Below are 27,993 nucleotides of genomic sequence, written 5' to 3' on the forward strand. Positions count from 1 at the left end.
TGAGTATGCTAATGCAGAATTAAAGATCAATGTACTAGTCATAGGATCATGTACATCTCAAGCTAGATCAGGCAGAATATAGTTCCATGGCATCCTAAAAACATGTAGCAAGTAATTTGGTCATCTTAAGTTATTTATTTTTTCCGCAATCAGCAAAATTCTCTTCCTAGGAAAAGAAGTTACAGTATAAACTCATACTCTAATGCCGCTTAAAATTTGCGTAATTGATGCATCAAGATGTCAGCATGGGCAGTTCTGCGATTTGAGCGATTTATCAGCGGTTTTATCAGCGAACAGGTGCAGAGAAGAATATAACAACGGAATATACGACTAATCCAGCGAGAAGAATTCCCCCATAAACAAAAGCCTGGGATGTCTGTGCTGGATGGCTGTATTCGATACTGCAACACCTCATTTTCTCCCTCTCTGATGCCAAAACGCGATCCACGTATCTGCAATAAATGAACAAATGACAACGAACAAGAAAAGGCATTAGCTAAACAAAGACAGCTTCCAACCTAGCTAAATCATATGAAGAGAGAAAAATCTGGACTTTGGAGACGACAATACTACACATGGTGTCGTCAACTATACAGATGGGGAGTGATGACTCACTGTTGAGTGAATATAGTGCTTTGAAGAATGTCGGAGCTATTGTGGTACGCCTCCATTAGCTGATGATCATATAACAAAGAAGATAAATCCACGAGTTGTTCCTCAAGCTTCTGCTAAAAGCAAAACAGAGTATTAAAGTCCTGAATCACCACGGACAAATGGACTACGGTAGCAAAATGACTAATCTCACATCTAGATATTCCTCCAAACGCTCAACAAGCTCATGCGGAAAAGGTTCAGGTAAGTTTGTTGTCTTCTTGTAGAACTTTTCCACCCAAAACTCAGTGTTTGACTTCTTTTTCTTGCTTTTCACTGGCTCCCCCAGTGGTGTTTTGAGATGCTCAGCAGCAAAGGATTGAACACTCTGCAAAGGGTCATGTTTTAGGCTGTAAGAAAAATATGGCTGATTTATTTTGTTTTACTAAAATGGCCATCATGGCATGTAAACATGAAGAACAAAACTTCCCAGAGATGGAATTTGACATGTACCAAAAAAGTAGTCAAGATTCATGAGTATCTATCTATATATTAGACTCAGTTATGAGGGTTCGGTAGATTGCATGGCAAGTCTACAAGTTTGAAGAGGATAAGATGCGTGGAGCCTTATTATCTACGAGGTATTCCTCTACTTGGTCATCATGCTGCAAAACAATAGGAAAGATATCACTGATACCTCTGACGTTTCTCGTATCTTGCGAAGAGCAGAATCAACTTGTGCATATATTGTGACTCTCTGCAGCAAAGAACTGTGTGAGTAACTGGTATCTGACACAATAAAGAATAGAAGCATGTGCAGAGAAACTCAGTTTGAAGGAAATTTTTGAGCAGATGCAATCACCATTTCACAAAGATGAAAAATTCTTGAAAAAATTGGTCAAACAGTGGAAGCAATATGCATTTCTTTTAGACCATTGGAGCCCTCAGCGACATTTAGAGATTAAAAATTCAAGACATGTAAACTTCTAGTTCATCATAGGGTAATCAACTATGGCATAACTAAACCAGCAAAGTATATTTTCCATACCAAAGCAGCATCCTTGAGCATTTGACTGATTTGGGATGAATTGGAGAATGGCCCAAAAGGATGACATCCTACAGCCCAAAGCCAATTGAGAATTGGCCGCTCATGTATATGTGATGCTCTCTCATAAGGTGCACTGAGCCCACCGACTGTAGAAGCCAAGCCTGCCAAAATATGCCTCTGTGCTAGGGATGGAAAAGCATGTTGCCTTTTGGTTTCCGATACATAGCTATCAAAATAAGATGAATTATTTAGTGTAAACAATAGGCCAATTTGTAGAATGAAAATTTTGATCAAAGGCTTCATTTCTTGTTAGTGAGACAGCCATTAAAATCAAATATAAAACATAAAGAAGAATATAAGCAAGAATCAGTTCTCTAAAGACAAGAAATGTTGATCATAGAACATTATATATTCAGCTTTAAAGAAACCTAATACTTCATAAATAGAGTTAAAATATACTTGTCTTGGTACATAATAAACTAATACCATGAAGAAAATTTATGTGCACCAGTGCATAATTAAGTTTGGTGCTTAAAATATTTCCTCGGCAATAACCATTCCCATGCTACCGTGGGATAACAATGCCATCAGCCATTAAACCAGAAAGTCTTCACACTTGAGTATGGTCTGAGTATGAAAACTCATAGTAAATTAACAGTTGCAATAAGACTTTATGCCTGACTCAGGATGCTTACTATCAAGTCATTTGATAATGCACCATCTAATAATATTTAATTCCACAATAATATCCCTTCAATTGCTACATCATATCAACTCCATACGCTATAAGTATTAACAGTAGCATCACAAATTAAGGATGAGAGAAATGTATTCAGAGATACAAACTATGGGAAAGGCGATTCTGAGACAATTGTTGAAAGTCAGATGGAATAAGGATGGTTTACCAGAAGAAAAATGAGAGCACAAAAATAGGAATCAGACAGTTATTTTCTTATTGACTAAAAAAAATATAATAACGAATTTTTCTAGTCTCCCTATGTCCCTCCTCGCATTTTCTCTCAAAGTAATCTGGCCTTAAGGCAGTATGATGCTTTCGTAACATAAGTTTAAAACACTAAATGAAAAAAATAAAACCTTTCATGTATATGCAAATTTCAATATAGTTTTAGAATTTTAAAAAAATCTTAGAAGATTTAATTTTTACAAAATTATCTATCTTTTTCTTAAATTAATGGGTGGGAAATGGATATTGGCCCATTGCCAACACTCTTGGATCTGAGATTTTGTGGAGATGCAAATATATGATTCTAGAGCACTCTGATGAGCTACCAACTTGGCAACAGTTATATAAAGTATAAATCTGTACATCGACATGCATCTAACCTTCAAAAGAATGCTATAGAAACAGTTCCTCTTGTAGTAGTACACAGATTCAGCTCCATGATATCAGACTTCTACATTTCCCAGCACTTCTGACTAACTTCAATTTGTTACAAGATTTTTCAGGAAGAGTGGATTGATATCAGATCAACAAATTCAATTCAATTGGATTAAGTTCAAATAAGATCACTTTGAAAAGAACAAAAACGTTTCTCCCTTCCTCATCTTCTCTAGCTAGGGCTGCAGGTTTCTAGTTTATGCTTTCTCTTCGCTGACACGAACAATTTCAGAACAAACAGCGAAAGCCTAATTTTTTTAATCCCAGTAACACTGAATTTGGATTCAGTGAGCAGGCATGCAGACAAACAGCAATAAGAGCCCAATTTGTTCAGATGGAATGACTAAGAAGTATTATGCTCCTTTCTGACTCAGGATGGAATACCTATTTTATAACTTGATTGAAAATTTTGTTATAATCTGCTTTTACTTTGGCATTGGCGTTCAGTGTTTCTAATTCAGTTGATTGATTCAAGTTTATAATGATCATTGTTTGTGTAGATCAAACCTCAGACATATTAACTAGGTGTTGAGTGGGCAGTAACATGTAGAGGAGTGGTCAACTTTGGGAAGTCTCCATATCAAATGGTAGCCAAAGATTTGCAGGTAGGTAGTAAAAGTATTTTGCATATGATTCCTTGGTGGTGTTGCAATTGAATCAAGCAATAATGTCTTTATCTTTATCTTCTGGGTTCCATGCCCAAGCTGCGTGAAATACAGGCAAAGATCAAATGATTAGCAGATATGCATTGTGTTCTGAATTGTATGTCAAAGTGATGTGAATTGGCAATGTGTGAGCAGAAAGTGAGGTTGGCTGAGTGGACTCTAATGTAATGCAACAAAGTTTCTTTAGGAAAGACGTGTGTTGGGTGACTGACAAGTTTTGAGTATGGGCAAAAGATCGAGTCAGTGATTGAGTGGAGTTTTGTGCAATGTGGTAGTACAATTGCAGTGTGGATCTTCATGCAATGCGGTAGTAGTCGTTTTCACTTCAGTGTGATGGAACACAGGGATGTTAAGCCGAGTGACTTTGTTGCAGTGACAATATGAATAGGATGATTGGGATATCTTATGCAGTGACATATGTGTATGGTGCAAGACCCGTGAAGAATATGTAGGCATGACAAGTTGCAGGTCAAGCAAGGGCAGTTTGAGTCAAAATCAAGGAGAGATGTTAAGGCCCATTATAAACCGATTGTGGGATTATTTAAGATAATTAAGACCATGTGGTTCACTAAGTTTAATTCAATATTGTCTCAGGTTTGATCTTGGCATATTCCCATACATGACGCTATGAAGCTGATCTACTTCATTTTCTTAGCTTGCTGTTACTAAATCTGTACTCTTTTATAATACAATTGATTTTTGATAAATTGCATCGAAGTTCAGGATCTATATTCATGCAATTATACAGTAATATCATGGAGTTATATTTGTTTTTATATCACTAGTTATACAACATACTACTTATTGGTCTATTATACATTCTTATTTGCAAATCCATTTAGAAATCATCTTTTGAGTTATGGACTAGCTATAGCAGAGTCCCTTCAACTTTATGCAGTCATGATCAGCTAAGGAACGAACTAGTTTATGCAGTTACTCATGTAAGGTATCATATTTATTTAACATGCAATTAATTATCTTCTCGCATCTAGCCTGTATATAACTTGTATGAGTTAGACATCATGATGCTTATGACACCATATAGAGGTATGACAGACATAGGGGATTAGCAATTGATGGCCTTATTGTGGATAATCAAAATTTTGATGGCACATTCATGGGCCACGGAACGGAAACCATGATATATTTATATATATATATATCTACGACTGCATTGGGCATATGACTATCAGACGTGTTTAAACAGGTTTGGTTATCTGCAAAAGGGGCATGGGATGAGTATGAATAAGATAGTAAATACTTGTGATGGGAAAAAGATGAGTTTGAATTTGAAGACAACAGATACCTGAATAAGTTTAATTGATTTACATTTTTTATTTTTCTTTATTGCATGTTATATGGAGTTGAATGCTAAACTAGAATCTTGGCGGGAAACACTAGAAGAGAATGATTTTGGGCTTAGTAGAATAAAGACAGAATATATAGAATTTAAGTTTAGCAATATTAGATATAATAAGATAATTGTTAAGATAGCATACGGTGAGTTGTTTGAAACCGAGAGGTTTAGATATTTAGGATCATTTTTGCAAAATGATGGAAGGATTGAAAGAGATATCTTACATATAATACAAGCAGGATGATTGAAATGGAGAGCGTCGGGTGTTTTATGTGACCATAAAGTACCTCTAAAACTTAAAGGAAAATCTATAAAATCGCAGTTAGACCTGCTATGTTATATGAAGCTAAATGTTAGGGTATGATTTGAGCACATGAGCAAAAGATGAGAGTTGTAGAGATGAGGATGTCAAGGTAGATATGTGGACATACGAGAATGGACAGAATAAGAAATGAGAATATTAAAGAGAAAGTCGGAGTTGCATCTATTAAGGGAAAACTCCAAGAGATACGTTTAAGATGGTATGGGCATGTACTTAGACGACCAATGAATGCTCCAGTTACGCGATGTGAAACTATGACAAACACGCATATCAAACGAAAAGAAAGACAAAAAAGACTTTGTTAGTCACGATAAAACAAGATAAACTTTATTTAAATATAGATGATATAGTTGGAGATAAAGTTCAATAGCATAAAAGGATCCATATAGCGACCCCACCTAGTGGGATAAGGCTTGATTGTTGTTATTGTTGTTCTTTATTGTATGTTATCACCTGGTGAAATTTTGTCAAGTACGGACTCTAACCATTCAATTGTGTACAGGTATCCATCAAAACATTATGGGATGCTTAAGGGCAGAGCAATAGGTGATAGGTTTGGGACAAATATATAAAGGTAATTAAATGCCTTGGATGGATATAGAAATGGGTTTTTGCAGGAACTCTACAAGTTGGTATCACTAATTCAGTCATCCTCATCCATATGTTGACCATGTCAATGAGGGTGAGTTGAGAACACAAAACTCGTGCCAACAATAGTAACCATATCCACATTAGAGCAGACATGTGGTGCTTCTCTATCACAGAATAGGAAGGTGTGGAATAACACTAAGTTCACACCTTCATTTATTTCAGACTATCATATAGTAGTTTCATTGATTCTGTGCATATTTTTGGCAGAAATTATACGCTTAGAGGTGATAATTACATTGTGTGCTTGTTGCAATAAATCATTGTCGTAGTTCCTTTGTTTTATTCATATTGATATTTGTGAAGCATTGATGTTATATCTATGTTGTGCCTTATTTTATGATTACGTTCATGTTATCACCTGATGCCTACGTTACACATTTGTGCACACTTCATAACTTCGCTTTTTAATTTCTAATCAACAGTCAGCAAGTTGAGTGTTCTACACAAAGCTATCCTAATATACACCTAGATCTTTGGTAATTATGTTGCATTTGTGTTGGAAAGTGGAACTCCGAATGGGTAGACAGACAGGTACAGAATTTTAAGGGATCTTTTGTTCTTGAGAAGTATTTACTATGCTAATGTTCTTCCTTGTGGTTTATTAATTACTTCATTAACAAACATAAATTGTGTGATGTAGTCATACATTCAAATTAATTAACTACTTTTTATCATGAATATACTCCAAATACCCAAATGCTGCTTAAATATTTAACTCTTTAAGTTCACTTTGTTACCAGGATCTCAAAGCTTTCTATTCATACAGCATAATTGCTTTATTGAATAACTACCAAAGATGAGTATCATGAATCACCTTAGCGGAATCTTCTCATTGTTATGCTCAAGGACAATTACAACATCCTTACTCGTCCAAACAAGACTTTCATCTTCCATAAGAAGGCTAGGATCAACATCAGCCAATGAAAGCACAAAACTGCCAGTAGATACATAACAAACGCGTAAGCATAAAATTGAATTTTCTATAATGCATGATTGATATTCACATGAAAACAAAATTTCTGGAAAAAAAAAGCTAATAAAATATCTGAAAATAAATTCAAATATCAAAGAGATCAATATTAAATGAGCAAGATCCATCATTTCTTCTGACAGTTTAAGATTGCAAATTAGGAGCTTTTGTATCATTCCTAGATTTAACTCAACTGAACATGCAATCTATTGTACATCATCGTCATCAATGTTTGCCCCAACTTTTTGTGTGGTGTTATATGGATCTTATCACCTTATTGATTTCTATGCAGGCCTATTTCACTAGTAATAGTCAAATCAATTCGATCATTTACTAAGTTGTTTTGGGTATCCTATCCCTTAATTTTTTTAATATAAATATTTTACAAAAAAAACATGAAACTTTGATATATTTTTTTCTTCATTTAAGCATTTTTAACAAAGCATAATTCTGAACTATCATTATATAATTTTCACATATAAGTATTAATGCAAGGCAATTTAATGTTGAGACTAACAGCCTTCTCATCATGATTTTATTATTTACAGAGAACATTATTTCATCAATTTAAGGAAGAGAATTCAAAGAAAGGCAAATCTCTGTCTCTGACAAGTTTGTACAAGGTCCTACGGGAAAATGTTTATTTTATATGTTCTCATTGGCTTGACAAAGATCAAATGATTCCTAAAGATCTTACAATCAAAAAAGGGCCATAAGCTTGGAAACTGCCAAATTTTGGGTCATTTGTCAATTATTATTCTACAAGTCCACTTTAAATATTCTAGAGCTATCCCACTATCATATTGAATGCATTTGTTTTGTTTAATTGTAATCATTAATCAATTTAATCCAAAGCTGTAATACTACATATCAATATAAAGATGGATGCAAGAAGACAAGTTTGTTACACGTAAGAACAAAATGTATACATCTCAATTAAGTATTAAGAAGTAAATGACCCTAACATTAATCTAAAGCATGAGTTCCTGTATTTCCTATTTTACAATTTAACCCCCTTTGAGCAAGACTTGCCTTGCCCTTAATAAGACCCTCCCTGCTTCACTCTAATTAAGGTCACCCTAAGCTGCCCCGTCAGTTATCTGTTATGTAAATGGGATAAAAATGCAAGACACATGAAATGAGATTTTTTTACCTTGCACCAACTATTGCAATTTTGTTGTGTGTTGATTGCATTGGCAAAATATATTTTGTTCCACTCATCAATTGGCATATGAATGACGTGATACCTCGAAACATCCCAAGGTCCTCCATGATAATATTGACGCAGTTGAATGCTTCCTATATGGCAAGGGTTTTCAAAGCAATGAAGGGGCGCTTTAGGCTAAGGTGTAATGCAATGATCAATGATCTTCGCAGCTTCTCAACAACACTTCCGAAATCAATGAATGCAAGTCACTGAAGGTATCTGTGTAAGTGTCTCAGTGTAGGTCATGGTCCATGAAGCTTCCATGATGTTGCCACCGTGCTAAACCTAGGAAGACTACAACACTTCCATGCTAAATCAATGAATGCAAGCCACCAAAGGTCCACATAAATGTCTCAGGTTGAGGTGTTGATCATGGTCCATGAAGCTTCCATGATGTTGCCACTGTGCTAAACCTAGGAAGGTTCACAAGAAAGTTCCTTTGCTCTTCCCCCTCCTTTTCACATCAACTTGCACTAACATTAGCACACTCGGTATATTTCATTCCAATCGGGAACCAAAATCTCAGAATGAAATTTAGTTTATACCTTATATTTTATTGATTATCATGTATATTTTATATTATATCTTATTGGTTCGCCCCAAATGCAACCCACAAAAGAAGTAAGGCACAGGGATAGGAAGAATATCCCATAACCCATCCTGCCCTACTCCATGTCGTTTTGTATATGAGGTGGCAATATGAAGTCAAAAACCCATTATAATCTCTATAACTATTCGTCTTATAGAGCTTTCATAATGGCAGATAATATAATCATGTAACCAAGTAAAGAGAAGTTCATAATCACATTTTGATGAAAAGAATCATTGCAAAAGATTGCAAGATACAATAAACACATTTTATACCAAATCGAGGTGTGCTACAGAAAGTATGAAAAAAAAAACAGCTACAAAACCAATCTAGCTTATGATTGTTCAATATAAGTTTCCATAATAAGTGGTGACTGACCAAATTTAAGATAGTATTAGATCATGAAGTCTTGGCTTTTGATTCAATAACTAAAAATAGATACCCAATTAAGTTAGAGCACATGTTGGGCTTAGTCGAATCCAGTACATCCACCCACACACCTAAGGGTGAGTTCTAAGAATATCAAACTACAGAATGAGCCTTTTTCAAAACAGCTTAAGCATTTAGAATGTGTTACAATTGATGGTTTAAAATCTCGTGTTGGGCCACACGGGCGAAACATTTTATTCCACCCGCCCACCAATATAGCGCAGAGACCGGCATGCAAGCGTAGCACGACCTCCGCGGCTGCACCGGAGGAGTCTCGCGACCACCATGGTCACATGACCCCGCGCGTCGGAGTGGTCATGCAACCCCCGTGGCCGCGCCAGAAGGGTCACGCAACCCCGACGGCTACATTGGAGGGATCACACAGCTCCAACGCGACCCTGGTAATTGCGCCGGAGCATGACTCCGACGCGAGCTGGGTTCAACAGCATGAGTTAATTTTAATTAAAACTTAGTTTAATAATTTGAATTAACTCTCAGATATAGTAGGGATAATCTAAATAAACTTTATTAAACCTAATAGAACTATCACATTAATTTAATATATATTTATTTATTTATTTATTTTAATTCTAAAAATATATGATAAAAATTATTTATTTATCATATGTATTTTTTTGTTTTTTAAATATTTAAGTTATTTTTTTATTAATATATTTTATATTAAAAAAATATTTATCAGTACGGCACGATACAATATCGAAACCGTATCGTTCTGATCATAGACCGAAACTCCGATACAACTAAAAAATTTAAACCATGTAACAACCCACTCAAATTTGACAACCCTAAATTCACTGAAGTTGTATGAGCTTACATAAGCATCTATAAAAGGTTTGAAAAATCCAGGTAGCTTGAAATTGAAAGGATAGGTCAAGCTTACACTGGAATCACTCTGGTTCCATATGTTCGGTACAAATTTCCTTTCTTCTTTTTCCCAGTAGATTTCTTATCTTTGCCATGCCTCGGGTTGTAGCTTTCCCATATTGGTTTCTGCTTGATTGCAGAATCTTGCGAGCTATCTACTTCATCTATCCAATGCTGTAGAAAAAAGGAATCAAGAAGTAATTTGAGAAAGAAAAGAATCAAGAAGCAATCTGTGTTGGAAGATATTCTTTCTATTATTAACAAAGAAGAAAAGAAAAAGTGTGCATTAAATTATAAAATGTTCACAACTTCAACCGTCCTGAAATTGAGATAGGCTACATGTCAAGATACAGACCTGGCGGATAAAGAATTTATTTGAGAGAGAAGGATCTGAAACTTCTAGTAGACCTGCTGCAAGCACATCAGCAGAGCGCTCCATCTCCTAAGTAACCATAACTTAAATTAACACACTATTTATGTGCAAGTATTCCAAAAAAACTGTCAATACTCTGAAACTATATAAAAAATATCTTGACATATTAGAAAACATAAATCAACAACAGAAGTTAGTCGAAGCAAAATAACATGGAGAAATAACTGTGTTCTTCAACCGCAGAAATCCAAAAAAAAAAGTCCTTGGCATGGTTAATCCTTGAAAACAAAGAAAATCCAAAGAGTCCATTCGGTTGTGTTAAGAATTGGAGACGAATGGAGGCCAATTGAGAGAAGAAGGCATGGAGGGTCTTAGAGTCGGGTTGCAGCGGCACCAGATGGGGAAGGAGGGCAATTTGGTAGTTTTACTCATTTCCACCTCTTTCACTCTTTCTTTGCTCGAGTATTCAACTTGTTTTCTCCTTTCTCCACCTCCTTTCCCTCCCTCCCTTCATTTCCCTCTCAATTCTTTCATCTTAGAGTACACAGTGCCTTAGTTACTAATGTAGGTATGAATCAAGGGCAATGTTCATTGACTTGGTATCTAAGTTTATGAAGATTATGAATGTCTTAAAAACTAGCCAATTTTAATGTGATTGTCATCTTAATCCTAAAGTTTGAATACTTTGGGACTTTAGGTGTTATTTTCCACGACTTGTGTTTCTTCTAAGGAATCCATGATTCCACAACCTAAATCAACACACTTTAACCAAGGTGTATGCTTCTAAATGACCTAAATGAGCATGACTTCTCAGTAGCATTCCAAGGAGTAAGAAGACACTGTTGTCCAACTTATATTTCTGTCCATGGCATACTTCAAAGTTTTAGCTTCCAACAAATGCATCCTGACAGTACAATTAATGAGATAGGAATAACTTCAAATTGAAGTTACAAAAAAAATGATTATAGCAATAATGAGAGCCATTCTATCTACAAGATAAACAAATTGAAGTTCATAAAATTGAGCAGTGGATTTACCAAATAAAACAATCATAAAAGTGACACAAAACACCACCTCTTTAAGAATAGCACCATCTAGATATGTTCTGGTATGGACATGAAACCGGCCATCTTTCTTTGTTTCTTGCAGAGAATGTCCACGCATTGCTTTTGAAACAGCGATTGCTAATTTTTCATGCTGATGCAATGCATGGGAACCACCAATGATTATTACCTCCTGCCCAGCATGTACCATCTTCTTGACCTGAAGAAAGATTAATTCAATACAAGATTAGGGTAAAAAAAAACGGAGAAAAAAAGAAGGGAACCAAAGTACTAAGGTGGCGTTTAGTTTAGAAGTTTGGGAATGAGGGAATAGATTCATTCCCAAACTTTGTGTTTGGTTGATGGCAAGGTTCTAAAATTCGCTAGGCGCTAGTCGGGCGGCGGACCAGCGCCTAGCGCCTAGGCCGCCTAGGCGGGGACTAGGCGGCGCTAGGCGGATTCCTCAGTATTCCTTGTTTCATGTGGACTGTGGATAATGTCATATACAAATCTAAATGTTGTCTTAAACAATTTCATAGCAATGGAGATCTAACTATGTATGCTGAAATAAATACATACTTTCCAATACTAAAAAATGAAAAACTATAAAAGAAAATTAATAGTTTTGTGCAAAGGAAATATACTAGACTTAGTAAATATGAGTTAAAAAAAAACAGTTAAACAATAGAACATGCAGTAAGTTATCATAATCATATAGCAAACAGTAGAACATTGGAAAATAGTAGCAATAGTTCAATTCAAGATTACAATGCATTGTGAATCAGTAACCAGTAACCACTAAGCAAAATATAATTGTTAAATAACGTAAATCATGTCTTAACAAAATGAGTTCAAAATTACACAACTAATAATATCTCATAAACTCGTATTTATTCTGCTTCCTCTTCTCCATAATTTTCAATAACTTGTTCTTCATCGGACACAAACTCAATATCATTATTGTGATCCTCGTCTTCTTCTTCAGATTCAAAATCATCTTCATGAAGTTCTCTCACTCTAGAGCTTCTTCGGGGTTGTAGATTTTCATCCGCTCCACTTGCTTCATCAACTATTTGTCAAGTGAGCCCAGAACCTAGTTCAACTTCATCATCTTCCCCACCGTCCACAATCCAACCTTGTGCATTTGAAGCATCTTTTGCAAGAAGGACATCAACATTTCTTTCTTTTTCTCTTTTTTGTTTGTTCAACAATCTAGCATTAAATTGGACAAATACTAGATTGTTCAACCTGTTGGCATCCAACCTATTTCTTTTCTTTGTATGAATCTAAAAAAAAAAACAGAGAAAGTAAATATTATAGTTAGTACCTGAATATAGACGTTAAAAATTATAACTAATTTAATTAAAGAGTAGGCTGAAAGTTTAAAACTTACTCCTTTAAATGTACTCCAATTTCTTTCACACCGGGATGAACTTGTAGTTAATGAAAGTATCCTCAATGCCACCCTTAGCAAGTTAGGTGTGTGAGCACCGTATGTACTCCACCATGCACATGGATCAAATGTATCATCATTTTTATCACATGCTTTTACTGCCAATGTTTTTCCAAATAACCCAGTCTTATTTCTATATTTTGGAAATTCCTTGTTAATAATTGTATCTTGTAGATCTAACTCATTGGCATGCAAAGTTTCCATGCATTCAAAAATCCCCATCACGACCTCCTCATAAGAGCAATAGAACTATCTTTGTAGTAAAAATAAGGATTCAACAAAAATGCAGTGGTATGCAATGATGTATCAAGTCTATCCTTCATTTTTGACTCAATAATGACTATGATAGGCTGATAATTTGATTCCACGTTATTCGAGTCACCTTGATATCTTCTTTAGCTTGAAGTAGCTCCCCATATAGAAACCCCATCGATGGCTTTCTATCTCCATCTACCAATCGAAGAACTCTTACCAAAGGAGCAAATATTTTCAAACAAAGTGTCACACCATTCCAAAACTCATGCTCATCACTGTAAGCCAATTTTCCTTTGTTTGTTTTTGACCATTTACATTTCTCCCACATATCACTTGTAAACATGGCTCTTAAACTAGCTTTTTTTTCAATCAAACTTTGCAATGTGAGGAAATTTGATGCAAACCTGTAACTCCTGGTCGGACTATGTCTCTTCTTCGTGAAACTTCTCATCAATGATAAAGTCTTATGGTGAGCGTAGATGAAAATGGTAAAAGCCTTGGATTGCTCAATCACCTTTTTATATCGTGGAAGTTTGCCAATACTTTCAAGCATGAGATTAATAGTGTGAGTTGCACAAGAACTCCAAAAGATCCGGTCGTTTTCTCTCATCAATTTAGCTGCACCATATTGTTGGTGGCATTGTCTGTTATAACTGAACAATATTCGAGCTCCTACTTGTTCAACACACTTGTCAACATACTCAAAAATAAGTTCAGCTGTATGCGCCTCCTCTCAAGACTCCTTAGATTCTAAAAATGTAGTACCCTCCTTGCAATTAACACATAAATTTAAGATGCTTCTTCTTTTCTATCACTCCATGCATCTGTCATAATCGAGCACCCATTCTTTGCCCATTCTTCTTCATGTTTCTTCAAGAATTGTTTTGTTCTTTCAACTTCAGCTTTCAATAGTGGCTCCCTAAGTTGATATTGAGTTGGAGGCTTGAATCCTGGTCCAAATTGACCCACTGCCTCCATTAGTTGCTTGAAGCTATCATTATCAACAGCATTGAATGAGATTCCATTTTCATAAACCCATCTCCCAACATATTGTTGAACTTGTTGAGTTCTCTCTTTGAAAAGAGCCTCATTTATATTTTTTTGGCGAAGTACTTTACTTCCACTGGAGCCTGCATTTTCTGGAGCAATTGTCGATGCATATCTATCCATGGGGCCAAGTGGAAGAGGTTTTTTAACTCCATCCATCCCTTCAATTTCAAGACCTTCTTCTTCATCTACGGAAATAGCCACCTCTGCTCTACAACTTTGTTCTTCCATTATTTTGTTCTTCTTTCTGTTCCTCCCTTCTAAAATAGCCTGTTTGCACTTATTTTTGTCTTCTTGAGATGCTTTTCGACAACCAGATACATTTCCAGGTATATTTCCAATGTGCTCCTTTATCCTATACACTCCCCCTGACATTGCTTTTCCACATAACTTACATTTAATTTTGTCGAGGTTCTTAGGATCAATCAATATCCCAAACTCCCATCCGATGTCATTTGACTTTCTTCTAAGAATCCCGGATTCGGGTTGAGTGACAGATGCTGTCGAAGATGGATTACTTGCCATTGATAATAGATATAATCTGAAAAAATTATATATATTAATAACTAACAAGACATAACATGATAATAAAATTTAAATATTTAATTATACTATACAGATACAGGCATACAATACAAAATATTTTAATAACATTAAGTCATTAACCAGTCTGAGAATATTTTTTTATATATCTTAATCTAATTAATAAAATTTATTAGATATGTGTTTAAATAAATTAAATTTTAAATATATTTTTTTATATTTTTAAATCTGTTTTATACTGTTATATATAATTATAAATTAATAATATTTATTATTTATTGGAATTTTTAAAATTTTAATTTAATTTTCATATTTTTAAAACTGATTTATATAAATTAATAATATTTATTAGAATTTTAATATAATTTTAATATTTATAAATTCGATTAATATAAATTAATAATATATAAAATTTATAAATATGATTTATATAAATTAATAATATGTATTATATTTTTTAAAATTTAAATATTTTTTATATTTTTAAATCTGATAAATGATAATATTTATTATAAATTTTAAATCTGTTAATATATAAATTAATATTTAATATTATTTATTAAAAAAGTTAAATATATTATTTATATATTAAAATCTGATTAGTGATTATATAAATAATAAATTATAAAATTAATAATGGAATTTTATATATTTAAATTTGTTTTATATAAATTAATAAAATTTATTAAAAAAATAAATCTTAAATATATTTAAATTTTAAAGGAATTGTTTGAATTTATTAAATTAAAAAAAACAAAAAACGCCGTGAGACTCGCGACTCGCGCGACAGCGTGGACGCCACCGGCGCCTCGCGGGAGGCCTCCGGCGCCGCCGGAAGCTCCGCCGGACGTGTCCGGCGCGTCCGGCGAAGTCCGCCGTTGCTTCCAGCGGCGCCGGAAGCGTCGCGGAAAGCTTCCAGCGCCGCTGGAAGCATCACGCGATGCTGTCGGACGCGTTCGGCGGCTGCGGACGCGTCCGGCGTCGCCGGAGACATGTCGCGACGATGACTCAACACTGTTCTTTTGTTGATGTATCAAGTCTAAACGTAAAAACTTAAAAACGTAAAAACTTACCGGAGCGACGAAGCCTTCGACGCAACGATGCAGCTACGCAGCAACGATGAGAAGATGAAGCGGCGCTGAGAGACGACGAAGGCGTAAACAGGAAATTTCGAACAAAATACCAAAACAGTGAAACCTAAATAACGTGTCGCGGAGGCCCGACGAGGCCCGCCGAGGCCCGCCGAGGGCCGCCTAGGGCCGCCGAGAGCCGCCTAGGCGGCTGGGCCGCCGAGGTCACCCGCCTGGGGGTTTTCCGGCGCGGCTTGCTGCCGCACAGCGACTAGGCGGCGCCTAGGCGGCCGCCTAGCCCGCGTTTTAGAACACTGGTTGATGGAAATGGAATTAAAATTTTAGAATGAAACCCAAAAACATGGGTATTGATGAAACTCACCTCCTCCTTTGGGTTTTGATGGGAATGGGAATGAGAATTAAATTTTGGACAAAAATACCCTTGATATATTTGTTCAATTTTTCTTTCATATAATTTTCTCTCTCCTTGTTCTCTCTCATCATATTTTCTCTCTCCTCATTCTATCATCACGCTTTTTCTCTCATCATACATTCTCTCTCCTCAATCTCTTCCATCATATACTCTTCCTTCACATTTTCTCTCATCACACATCCTCTCTCTTCATTCTCGCCCATCACACTTTCTCTCTCATCCTCTCTCATCATGCTTTCTCTCCCATCACACCGTCTTTTCTCATTTTTTCTCATCACACTTTCTCTCTCATCATGTTTTCTCTCTCATCATACAAAGGTAAGGTTGAACCTCTCTACCTTAAGCATATAATCCTTTTGGCAAATTCTTTATATATTCATTATATTTATAATGAAACACACATTAAATGACACACGAACAGCTTCAAAAGCCAATTGTCTAGTTTCATTGAACTTTTCAAAATTATATGCAAGTTCAATAATAACTTAGAAGTTCTTCACCACTAAAAATTTTTATATTTCACAACAAAGTTGCTTGAAAACCTTATTCAATTAAATTAATGAATCAATATGAAAGGCAAATCTCCTATGACACATCAGATGATTCTTCTGATACAAAAATCATGGTGTAATGAGCATCCTTTCCAATCATAGAATAACAAAATAAATCAAAAAATGATTTTTTGTTCATGAATGAAATAGAATAAATTGAGACGGAGATATTACATGAAAAGAACATGAGAAGTTGCCGCAAGGTATTTAACCACATAGATCAGTGGGTCCTATAGAATCTATGACTGAAATAACCCTAGAGGGGAAGGTGGGGGTGGGGTGGGGATCACTAAACAGAGTAAGAAGCAATTACTCTTCTGATCTAAGTGTATTATTTGTACTTTTTCCTGGATGAATTAGATATTAATTTTTATTCATTTCTGGTACACAAGTAAAGAATTAGTAACATGTTTTTGTTTTCTGTATATCGAAACCCAATCAATTTAGACATTGACAATCATGAGAATTGTTAGATACTGATATGTAATATGTAAATAGTATAGGGGACCTATGTGTAGCATTGTCTTCTGAATAATATAAGGAGAAAGGGGGGATGAGAACCCTAAGAAATTTCTTTCTCAGAACATAAGAATATTGTATTATTGAATTTTTTAATAATCCTAGGATGCAACATAACAAAGTAGCTTATGTTTCTAGTTCCTAAACAACCCTTGAGAGAAGTCATTGAAAGAATAAGCTAACTGTGGAGAAGCATGAAATACAAGGATCATCTCATTCAATGGAGCAAGGATTTGATCATCTTACATTATCTTTATTTCTTGCTATGTTTAAATTATGATTTATTTCAAAATCTTGTTTCTTTTCTTCTTTTTTTTTTCCCTGGAACTTTCCTCATCTACAAGAATGCAGTAACAAAGTGTATAGCCTTCCTGGGGAATTATCTTGTTTTACTTTTAAACAACAGAAGCAAAGAACTTAAGTTCCTAGTACATGTAATTCTCTTCCACTGTTGGCTTTGTTTCGTGCTATTAGTACCAAAGGGAGGGTTTTGCTATCCAATGATGCATTGTTATGAGGACAATGAAAAACCTAATAACGGTGATTAGTTGGTGGGGTAGGTTTTTCTTGAATAGTTTACAATACAAGATCGACCGATGGAGAGGGCAAGGCGACAAAAACAAGAAATGTTGGTGATCTTGTGGGCTCTTCAAGTGTGAATCTAAGAGTATCAGAATCAAAACAATCATTGGGTGCATCAGAGGCAGTGCTAATAATCCACACCCATCAACATTCATGAAAGTGACACAATTGGTGATAGATAAGGTACTAGTATTGATAAGATCTTAGAATCATTATGTAGGTTTCAGCCATATGATGTGCATTTGGCAGATGAAGTAGCTTGATATGTTTTTCAAAGATCGTTAATGATATGAAATCAGCCTAGACAATCTTTGCTGGAAGACAATGTATCAGAAATTGAACCCTGTTTGTACATGACAATACTTGCTATATGTTATCGTAGTCTGGTCTCTTCAGGCTCTTCATCCCATGTATAACGAATTACTTCATTACAAAGTGTGATTTAGTAAATTATGAATCAAATGTTATGCAGAAACCATCAATAGAAGAGTATCACATTCACAAGTGCACAACTAACAAGAATAAAGTACTTGGATTCAATAATTTCATAGAACAAGATAATCACAAAGACTAATTATAATTTCTTTGTTATATAAAGAATTAGAATATGAACAAAGTTATAACAACCAAAAATAAACCTAGGAATGGAATTCTAAGAAATAATTTATGATTGGAATACTGGAATAACTGTAACAAATATTGTTTGGAACAAAGATGAACAAACCCTTGCTCTGTTATTCCTCTTCGGCCTATCATTATTTGCATGAGGATTTTTGTCATATGGTCAGAGTTTTGTAAAAATAATTGAAACTTATTATAAGTGCCTAAGGGGAATCATTCCTTATAAAGAGATGCCATTGCCATGTCACCTTCACTAGAGAATTTTGTGATGATGATTCTTAACAACTTTTTGTTGCTGGAAATTAACTTGATCCATACTCTACTATTCTTCCTCTTGTATACATCTAATTTGTGTTGGTGCTGGAAGCACCAGCTAATTGAGTGTGCAGGAAGTCCTAGTTATGGTTAGGTAAAGAAGTCCTAATCAAGTGGATTGGGCAAGAAGTCTGGTTGAGTGGATTGGGCAAAGAAGTCTTGGTCGAGTGGACTAGATAGAAGTCATGGCAGATCGAGGCCATCGGACAGAAGTTCTAGGGATCGAGGACACTAGGTGGGAAGCCCTGAGGTCACGAACACCAGATAGAAGTCTAGGCGGTCCTGCAGGTCAAAGATTGAATGCTGAGTCCAAACAGATCAGGAGGACAAGAGGACCGGATGTTTGGTGAACGGTAAACTCTCCTGAGAGGAGTAGGTGAGGATGCGTTTCCCGTTGAGGGAATAGTAGGCGTCGGTCTGACTTAAAGTTTCAAAGAAATCCGAAAGTCAAGACCGGACAGTCCCAAAACCATCTAAATAATTTTGTACTTATATTTTATATTATGTCTGTTATTGTGTTAACTCTGTGATGAAAAAAATCAAAGCCGGAGTAAAGGCATTCCAAGCGCTCGGAACCAAGAGAGATCTAGGCATCCAGGAATGGATAAAGATGACTTGGATAGAGGTTTGCTGAGGTGTAGCCACGTCAGCGGTCCAAACTCCCGGAGGTAATCCAGGCGCCGGAGGTGGATAATTGCCGACAAAGTCGGATCGGATCAGGTTGACTCCATGCGCTCGAAATGCCCTATAAAAGAAAGCTTTAACCAGTAGCTCAGACACTATTCTTCTACACTCCAACAACGCTCATGTTGCTCCGAAACTCTGCTACAACGCTAAAACGTAACTCCGACAATAACCTCCGAGTCTATACTCCTTCCGGGTTGTCGGTATAATTGTCTTTCTTTTACGCTTCATTTCATTACTTGTAATCAGATATATTGTACTTATCAAACTATTAGTGAATTGCACAATGAAAGCACTCAACGAGTGTGGGCCTTGGATTAGCCATTGTTGGACTATGAATCAAGTAAAAACAAAGGTGTTAGCCTTTGTGTATTTTCGCTGCGTATTCTCGTGTTTTCTGAAAAAGTAAAAAAATGGCGAGCGCTATTCACCCCCCTCCCCTTCTAGCACTGTTTTAGATCCTACAATTTGTTCTTTTTCTTTCTCTTCCATAGTGATACCTAGAGAAGGTAATACTATCAAGTTTAAATCATAGGTGAAAGGAAATAAAATACTCACAAACAGACAAGGGAAGACAATAACACTATATCACTTAGGTTGTGACCGTCTTTGATTGAACCAATTTCATACATCTTGAATACGAAGCCATACAAAAATTTTTGAATATGATATCCTCAAAAGTCCTTTCATCAATGACAAAATAAAAATTTTGGTTTGACATGATACATTCTAAGAAGTTGTGGTGTGAATGTTCCACTTAATGTAACACAAGAAAATCTGTTAGCCTTAATCTTACAAATAGCCCTATCTGGTCTATATGCTTTTGTAGACTTCAAAATTTGTGAAGAGTATTTTAAGAACCACTCGGCCATGTAAAGTGACAAGTTGTAATTCATATTTCTCAAATGTCATCTAAATGTTAGCCACACAGAATTTGTACTTCATGGAGAATAAGCACCAAATGCAAAGATATATACATACACCAGTAGAGAAGCTGAGTTCTTGCTAATCGTTTTTAATGTAGACTAATTTACCTCTCTTTCAATTGCTTGAATATCAATGCTTCTATTGTGACCAGCTTGAAGAATGTTGTATCTGTTGTGGTTCTGCAGGACTATGATAGGAATAAGAAGCCTTGTAGTCAGGTCCACAGTTTCAAACCTGAGTATCATTTGACCCACTGTTAATTTATTGGTACATTGGCAGTGTATATTTCTTTGCTGTGATTTAATTCCCCTATTGTATAAAACTCATTTTAGTGACCTCTTCAGCAAGACAGACCCAATCAAACTAACCAGAAAGAGATGAAAAATCCTCATCAGGATGCTCTTTTACTACAACAACAACAAAAAAAACACTTGTCCTCTTACTACAATAAAATTAAAAAAAATTACACGTCCTAAGAAAATTCATCAACATATTAGTGTGATGGTGAAATCTAGAGGTAGAGCTGCTACAATGACTTCCAAAATTTTAAGTATGATTGTGTTTTATCATCAGACTAATGCAACTTCCTCTGGCTAATTCTTGATTAGCCCCAACATAATCCGCTAAATAAAAAGAGTTGATGTAACATAAAAGTGTACCTGATATCTGGAGCTATTAAATGCTCAATTGTAGTTGAAACCAAAGCACTAAGCTGCCCGATGAAAATAGCTTCTGTTGAGTCTACCTTAGCCATGCCTGATCCTCTTGGAAAAATTAACTTGGATAACCGAGGCAATGATCTGTAACTAATACTTCCTTCTTCAGTTTCTATCCTCCCATATGTACAAGGGCCTGCTGAAATATCAATCACAATAAATCTGCAAATTGAGGACGAAAAACTTACGTTTAATACAAGTTCTTAGTGTATTATCAACTTAATGCTATTAACAATTACTGCAAAACATAATTGAAGTTAAAACCAGTTAGGTCATTGCATAAAGTGGGGCATTTAGACAGCATGAATCAAGGGTTGATCCATCAATTAGTAGCATTCCAGATCCATCAAATAAAAATATATAGGATTTGCTCTTTCTCCTTGTTCTTCTGTAACAGAAAAGTGTTCAATAGCTCAATATCTGTGAATTATGTTATAAGAACAAGAATTTAACCAGGATTGATCAAAAGTTGTCTGGGATCAATAGTAATATCTTTACCGATTCAATAAGTGGATAAAAAGGTTGAGAATAGTTAAAAATCAGAAGAAGAAAAATAGCCCAAGATTGGTTGGAAAAAAAAAATCAATCTCTTAAGTTAATTTTGAAGATTAACCTTTTAGCTAAGATACAGAAATTTCTACCATATATTATGATTGTTGAGTTTGAGAAGAAAATAGCAATTACATAGTATATATAGGCCTAGCTATAAAATCAAACACATTAACTCTAATATTCTTATCATTCCCTCTTCAGCTGGGCATAGATACTATTTATGTACAGCTTGTTAGACCATCTAAAGGACTTTATATAAGCAAAACACAATCAACAAAGAGAGAAGCCGGGAACAAAGCTTTCAAGTGGCATTGAAGTGGTGCAGACAGAGCATGCAATGGACTAGGGGTAAAAAAAATACTCAAGGGTCTTAGATGGAAAATGGATAGCATATAGCCTGACTCTTTGCTAGAAGTAGAGAACAAGACATTCAAGTCCTCTTGGATAGAATATCACCAGATAGAACAAGTGTGTTGAAAGAAGAAAAGGAGCAATAACAATGTGAATAGGTGTTGAAAGTAGTCTAAAGAGGTTGAGGCTGAAGAGGCTAGAGTAAAAAGGTATAAGAAGCAACTTAAGGAAGATGTATGTTTGGGGATTCCCCATGCGATGTGTCCTGAATGATACGAATACAATGGAGGTTGTACTGCTGCTCCCATGCCGAGAGGAAGAGACTTCTACAGATTTGGGTGGATCTGTGGTGGTGGATATGGTCCTCAACTATGAAGACAGTGGATATAAACCTATATACGGAAGAGTTTCTAACTTTTGTTATGAGGCGAGCAAATTCACTAAATCCGTAGAAGGTTCAGTGACCGGACTAAATTTTCAAAGAGAAAGCAGTGCACGGTGAGAAGAAGAAACTTCGAATAGTGCCTGCCAATCGAGGCAGCAGGCAGAATTCAGGTTACTGGTGCTGCTTGCAGTACAGAAAGTATGAGTGAGTCTAGTGGAGTAAAATGTGATGGCGATGGGAACTGTACCTTGGGATTGCGAGGGAAAGGCTAGCATGCCACTGCATAATAGGGTGTGAGAGAGGGTGGCGTCCATGCAGGGTTGGTCATCATATACGAGAGACGTGGAATGGACCATCTTGGCTACAAACAACAGGGAGGTCCACAAAATGGTGACCCATCTCCATGCTCACAAACACTCAAGGAAGTGAGTGGGCACATGACTCCTAGATGTGCACAAAAATACCACTCATCAGCTCAATGCTGTGCATGGACTTGCTGTCCCCATCATATGCGGATGCACAATAACCATCAAGGTCACATAACTCACCTTGGCATGGAGCACATGCAACTATCACATCTGGATGCATTGCTCGCCTGCATCGACATGCATGAGCATGACTTGCAAGTCGAAGGATATTTTACACCTTGGCATGTGGGCCACCTCTTCAATCCTTCTACCAAGAATGATTGACTTAAAAACTTTTTGAATTGAAGAAAGATGATAGTTGTGCTGAGAGTGAAAAACCTAAACAAAATGCAAGTTTACTGCATTTAACAATGCTTAGTCATGATCACAATGATAAAGCATTCCTAAGAAAGAAACACCATAATGGAGATGAATTTATTTATCCAAATCAACTTCATGATGATAGATGAAAAAAGAGAATGAAGAACCATAACCAGAATTTCAGTAAATACAAAAGTAAGTTTAGAAAGAAAGGAACATGCATAGAAATTAAAGAAAATTGTTGATAAGTTGACAGAAGACTAGAAGAGGAGAGAAATAACTATTCTGTTCAAAGTTTAATACCATGAAGAGTTTAAGCATAACTATTGCAAATAACAAAAAATGCAATGCAATTCATTTTACCTCCCAGAGCTCAACCAAACTTGAGATGCTCCTCCTCCATTATAACGGTAGAGGTATATGTAATCTCCTTCCTGCCTTTTCAGTTGTTCCTCGTTCAATTCACCAATTTGCCCGTACATAAACTTATCAAGGTCAATTTCTTTATTCCTAGGATCCATTCTGACCTGCAAATGTAACAGAATCATAGATACAAGGCAACCAGACTTGTAATTAGCTTGGCAATTCAAAAGGCAATGACAGAGACACAACGCCCTGTCCAATGTAGAGGTTGCAACAGAGTCAATGCATGCAACATTTATAGGCTCTCTCAATTGAGTCTAGATAAAATTAACTTGTACAGCCACTCTTACAAGCAGAGAAGTACCTTCGTGTTTTATAAGACCTTTGTAACTAAGACAAAATGACGACAACCTGTCAACGCCCATGGGCCTTAGGTTGAAAAGAACAAGAAACAATTATTTTCTTCTGACATGAGAATATATTTTCCAGGCAGCATGGATAACAACAAAAGGAAACTTCTTGGAAAAGTATACTTGTATTTGTACCTTATCAAAATTCACAATAAATATTGCAGGTGCAACATTTCTGCCCATTTCTGTAGCAGAATGTTCAGCACTTCCCACATCAAATATAAATGAGTACAGTTGTTCGAATATTGGTTCCACCTGGGTTGCTTCAACCTCAAATAGAGGAAACTCACTTCCATACTCGCTCTGAAAAATAGCAACCAATCATGATGTTTAGCAGTTAAAGTCTTAAAGATCTTCAAATTTTAAATGTTTGCTAGGGATAATTGACTATGTGGAAAGAAAAATTAGATCCTTCTTCAATATGGAATAAATGACTAAAAAGGAGGATACAGTAATTCAATTTTTACACTAAGAAGCATGTAGTAAGAAAAATATTTGGGTACCTTTATTGCACTGATGTTAAAAAAAAAATTACCTCTCTAGAAGTTCCTGCTGGAACCATAGCCTCTTTTAATGCCTTTTCAAGAGCTATTAATTCTGGCTGTCCAGCCTGTCAAAGGAAAGATATCTAATAATAGAATTAAGCAGTACAACTGTTCATTGAAAAGAAAAAGATATGAATCCTTCTAAGTATATTGATTCAGTTTGCCCAAAAAGAGTGGTTGAGTATGAAGCATTAGATCTGTTAAAATTAGAGCATCTGGAGCATGATGCAAAGTTAATGCAATAACAAGTCCAAAAATTATGCAACAGAAAAAAACTGGGAAATTGACACTGATATGAGAAATATACTGGCCACAACTTATGCAACTTGCATAATGACACAAGATTAACTTCAGTGAATTTAAGATCAAGGCCTACCTACAGCACATAAAGAAACTATGAACAAACTGAAACAGGTGAAACAAAATTTGGTAGAAGACACCTGATGCAAATTAGGAATCAATTTATCTTTTAAATTTTAAATTGTAGTAAATTTTAATAATTATCATATTTTAGGTGTCAAAAGTTTGGTCTCTTTTAATATGGTTGAAATTGGTTAGAGTTTAATGAGTATAGGTAGTCTCTCTGATTTACAAGAGTATTGGGTAATTGTGTTAATTTCTCTAGTTTAGTTAGATTTTATATTTTTATGTTGTAAGGAATTCATTTTCAAAATTGTTCAAGTCCTTTAAGTAAGTGGGTATATCTTACCACATTTGTTTAATTTTATTTTTCAATTTTATTGAGTTGAAAACTTTTAAAAGACCTGAACTCTCCTCCTTCAGTTAATAAAATTCTCTATTTGATGAAATTCATAATGAAATACTAGTGATTTTCTCCCTGCAGCCTGGTGCTGCATCAACTAGACATTTGAAAGTCCAAAATTTTAGGATAATTTTTGAAAGCGTACTAAGACCTAGAAAAACAAAGGTCAAATATGATAAATTTGGTTGCTGAAAAAAATACAATTCTTGTTAATCTGTCACTGTTTAGGCTCATGGATATAGGTAAAGAAGAAAGAAAAGTACAATATCATAAGGGGGAAAATTACTGATACAGGAAATATAATAGAATGGGTGTTAAACAGAAAAAAGATTCTAACTTTTGCAACCACAAGTATCAATAGAAAGAAAATGGAAAAGCAACTAGAAATTCAATTTTACAACTTGAAATTTCTTGTAGCATTCTACTTAGCTACTTATCTATGTCCTGATCCAAAATAGCTGGAACATTTTGTGGTGCAATATTTTGTTTACTTAGTCAATGTTCGTCCCATCCCACACCAAACAACAAATATGAGAAACCATGACATGGGATTTCTTAAACAAAATTATGACTTCTCATTGTATTGAATAGTTAAATGCATCTTCTGTGCTCTTTAAGAAGATGAAATACAGTTAGATTATTCATTCTCAACCAAGGATCACCATCTTAAAAAAATGTGATTCAATATATCACAAAAGCAATAATAAGATCAAAATGTGAAGTTAGCTAATAAAATTTCAGATTGTATAACAGGTTTAGTTAACTAGTTTGACATATATAGCATGCAGGATAGCAAACACTCAGGGTATATGCAAGCATATTTAATTATATTCAGAAAATAGTGGAAGTAAGAAGTGAGTTTTACATTCTAAACTTACAGGTATGGCATTGTAGCTGATATGATGTTCGATATCAATTGGCTCTCCTGTCTCAAGGCAGGATGGCCTATGTGTTGGAAAACTAATTTTCAAGAATTCCTCAAGCCTGTGAGCATCTAACTTATACCTGTAGCCCCCATCAGCGTTGAAACCAATAAGTACAATATTAACCTCAAGCGGAACTTGGAAAGGAACCTGCACTAAAGGCACTAAAACTTAGCAGAAATATATTTTTCATTGAACAAAATGTTATAAAGCAAGTATAGTTAAACCAAATAGTAAAATTATGTCATGTTATTAAAATTGTTCGGGAGATATTCAACCAAAAAAATTTGTTCAGAGGATATTAAAAAGCATTGAGAAAGAGCATACATTTATAAGAGTGGTTTCTTGGGATGATTTGAATAAGTTCTTAGCTTATGATGTTAATGGAACACAGACATTGCTTTACCTGGCCATGGCTACAGACAACAGTTACGCATACCCCAACATGCCAATAGATTACAGCATTTCATACAAGTGCGGTCATGCTATAGCCATAAATAAATTTGTTTCCAAATTTTAGGGAAATTGGTCTATTGACTATAAGTGTTCTAAGAGGTAGCATCCACATATGCAAGCTAGGTAGGCACCTGTGCGGCCAGGTGGATGCATCTGCAAGTTTGATAAGCTATCTTGCAGTGAAAAAAATGGTTCAATTTATTTAATGATCTAGAACTTAACAAGGAAGTTTGTGATGACCTTCTTTACTATAGGATTTATTGTTGTAATTGTGAAATGCTAAACCAAATTTTTGATGCGGTAGCATGTAACTTATAATTGTTAACTTAATCATTAATTTACAAGTGATAAATGCTTTGATAAATATTTTTTCAATGTTTTGTATGCACCTGCAAATTACAATGTACAGTGGGCCAACCATCTACCACCTTGAAAGTTTTCTAAAACCTTGGCTGATTATTAGCTAGTCATAAACAGTGTATTATTGATTTGACAATTTCAATATAAATGAAAATCGAACACAGTACAAAGCTGAGGAACAACTGTGCACACATTCATACAGCAGGAATTAGCTTTGGGGAAATGAACCTAGTAGTTCTAACACATTAAAAGTATATAGCCAGAGCAAAATGGTAGATAAAGCTACTTAGGAGTCAAGACAATCCAATGATTCCATTTGAAACAAGCTTTCTAAATGATATCCAACGGATGAGATTCTCACGTAAGTGATCCACTGACCAATTATGCGCTGAAGCAGTTGATTTCAATGAAAAGGAGGGCATTTTCTTCCAGATACATCTTAAAAAGATAAAGAACTTCCGGAACTACAGAGTTTCAAGATGTAAAGAAACACACAAACATAGTACCAAAAACAAATTTGACATCAAATATTCTGACAGCGGGGACAAAATCAGGAAACGAAGAGGATACCTCCGCCCTAGTATGGAGCATGCGGCGGACATCTTCTCGGACGGTGCTTTGCAAGTCATGGAAGGCGCCGTGATGCCACTGAGGGTGTCCCGGATCACGTCGGAAAGCCTGTTGCGCGGACTCCGCCGCGAGCGGGAGCAGGAAAGAGGCCAAAAGGAGGAAGAAACATGGGCGAACTGATGGCATGGCTGGATCACAGAAAGATCTAAGCACGATTTGGCGAACTAACGAGTGGAAAAGTGGTTCAGTGGACTTCCGCCATCGCTCGAGCGTCTGAATCGGAAGCTTTCGGAGGCGGAACAGACGCCGTTCTCCCGTTCCCCTCGTATAAACTTATGGGAT

The 27,993-nt window shown here is 35.6% G+C and overlaps 1 protein-coding gene across 1 annotated transcript; it reads right to left on the reverse strand.

The window, feature by feature from the left end:
- LOC122010174 lies at positions 1 to 27,980 on the reverse strand. The gene is made up of 16 exons (XM_042566613.1): positions 27,652 to 27,980; positions 26,221 to 26,415; positions 24,570 to 24,644; positions 24,170 to 24,337; positions 23,625 to 23,788; positions 21,189 to 21,407; positions 20,637 to 20,763; positions 11,561 to 11,749; positions 10,469 to 10,555; positions 10,130 to 10,287; positions 6,848 to 6,967; positions 1,640 to 1,865; positions 1,289 to 1,348; positions 806 to 979; positions 616 to 725; positions 1 to 452 (listed from the first exon to the last, which is right to left on the reverse strand). Exons 1-16 carry the CDS (start codon positions 27,835 to 27,837, stop codon positions 287 to 289), a joined length of 2,424 nt encoding a protein of 807 aa, XP_042422547.1. The 5' UTR covers positions 27,838 to 27,980; the 3' UTR covers positions 1 to 286.
- Positions 27,981 to 27,993: the final 13 nt, after the last annotated feature.

This window comes from Zingiber officinale, chromosome 8A (genome assembly GCF_018446385.1).
Source record: "Zingiber officinale cultivar Zhangliang chromosome 8A, Zo_v1.1, whole genome shotgun sequence".
Taxonomy (NCBI): Eukaryota; Viridiplantae; Streptophyta; class Magnoliopsida; order Zingiberales; family Zingiberaceae; genus Zingiber; species Zingiber officinale.

Coding starts and splice junctions, on each gene's coding strand:
- LOC122010174 (XM_042566613.1), bottom strand. CDS start 27,837: ATGCCATCAGTTCGCCCATGTTTCTTCCTCCTTTTGGCCTCTTTCCTG. Junction 21,408..23,624: donor GTTTGGTTGAGCTCTGGGAG/GTAAAATGAATT, acceptor CTCAATTTGCAG/ATTTATTGTGATTGATATTT. Junction 10,288..10,468: donor ATAAATTCTTTATCCGCCAG/GTCTGTATCTTG, acceptor TTTTTTCTACAG/CATTGGATAGATGAAGTAGA.